Source organism: Salmo salar, chromosome ssa07 (assembly GCF_905237065.1).
Source record: "Salmo salar chromosome ssa07, Ssal_v3.1, whole genome shotgun sequence".
NCBI lineage: Eukaryota > Metazoa > Chordata > Actinopteri > Salmoniformes > Salmonidae > Salmo > Salmo salar.
This window is the reverse complement of record NC_059448.1, coordinates 2,978,998-2,980,293: the sequence shown is the minus strand read 5'-3', so window position 1 is coordinate 2,980,293 and position 1,296 is coordinate 2,978,998. Positions and strand designations below refer to the sequence as shown.

General features: G+C 45.6%; 1 protein-coding gene across 4 annotated transcripts in view; it reads left to right on the top strand.

The window, feature by feature from the left end:
* The first annotated feature begins 352 nt into the window (after window positions 1-352).
* Window positions 353-1,296, top strand: part of txk (TXK tyrosine kinase) — a 39,097-nt gene continuing 38,153 nt past the window's right edge. For 3 of the 4 annotated variants that reach the window (XM_045721420.1, XM_045721419.1, XM_045721422.1), the window contains exon 1: window positions 353-562. In XM_045721420.1, coding sequence (XP_045577376.1) covers window positions 550-562 — 13 coding nt within the window. In that variant the 5' untranslated portion in view covers window positions 353-549. The remainder of the gene's footprint in view (window positions 563-1,296) is intronic. The other variant, XM_045721421.1, reaches the window with a different exon arrangement.

Here is a 1,296-nt window from a genome sequence, read left to right as displayed (position 1 = left end):
ACACACACATCCCCTCACACACACACACAACCTCACACACACACATCCCCTCACACACACACAACCTCACACACACACACACACAGCCTCACACACACTAGATCAACTTCCTACAGTATGTACTCGTGTGTGTGTGTGTGTGTGTGTGTGTGTGTGTGTGTGTGTGTGTGTGTGTGTGTGTGTGTGTGTGTGTGTGTGTGTGTGTGTGTGTGTGTGTGTGTGTGTGTGTGTGTGTGTGCGTGTGCGCGTGAGGTTGGTGAACAGCAGCCCTGCTGTGGTTTAGCTGACGTCACCTTCACTTCCTCTCTCTCTCTCTCTCTCTCTCTCTCTCTCTCTCTCTCTCTCTCTCTCTCTCCTCCTCCTCTTCTCTCTATCTTTCTCTTCTGTCTGTTCTCCTCGGGAACCACGAGTCACCAACCTGAATCTTGTAAATTAACCCCCCGAAAAAACAACAACAAGAGGCTGGACAGGAGAAGAAAGGACGAGAGGCGAACCGAGCGATAGAGAGAGGAGAGGAGTGAGAGATTACAGACTCAAAGACGCACAACCATGATACTTTCTAGTAAGTGATTGAGATTAGAGATCAAAACCCCTGTCGAAGTCTACGACACTGAGTAGATATGTACTCTCACGTTTAGACATGTTTTACTACACATGTACTCTCACGTTTAGACATGTTTTACTACACATGTACTCTCACGTGAGGGTATAGAGTATCTCTTGAGCTGAGTGATTTGAGTGTTTGTAAAAGTGCTGTGTGTGTGTGTGTGTCTCTGTCTGTCTGTCTGTCTGTCTGTCTGTCTGTCTGTCTGTCTGTCTGTCTGTCTGTCTGTCTGTCTGTCTGTCTGTCTGTCTGTCTGTCTGTCTGTCTGTCTGTCTGTCTGTCTGTCTGTCTGTCTGTCTGTTTGTATCTCTCTCTCTTTCTCTCTCTCAATTCAATTCAATTCAATTCAAGGGGCTTTATTGGCATGGGAAACATATGTTAACATTGCCAAATCAATTCTCTCTCTCTCTCTCTCTCTCTCTCTCTCTCTCTCTCTCTCTCTCTCTCTCTCGCTCTTCTATTCATCTTTCACTCATATAGAGTGGGTGGGCATTGACAGAAAGCTGGTTTCCTTTTCTTGAGAAGTCTTTGACTGTGTGTGTGTGCATTGTGGTTTTACTATCTTTATGGGTACCAGAAGTCCTCACGAGGATAGTAAAACAAGGAACATTGGAGACATTTCGCCGGACCCCACAAGGAAAAATGTTATTTTAGGCTGAGGGGTTAGTTTTAAGGTTAGGGATTTTGGGATT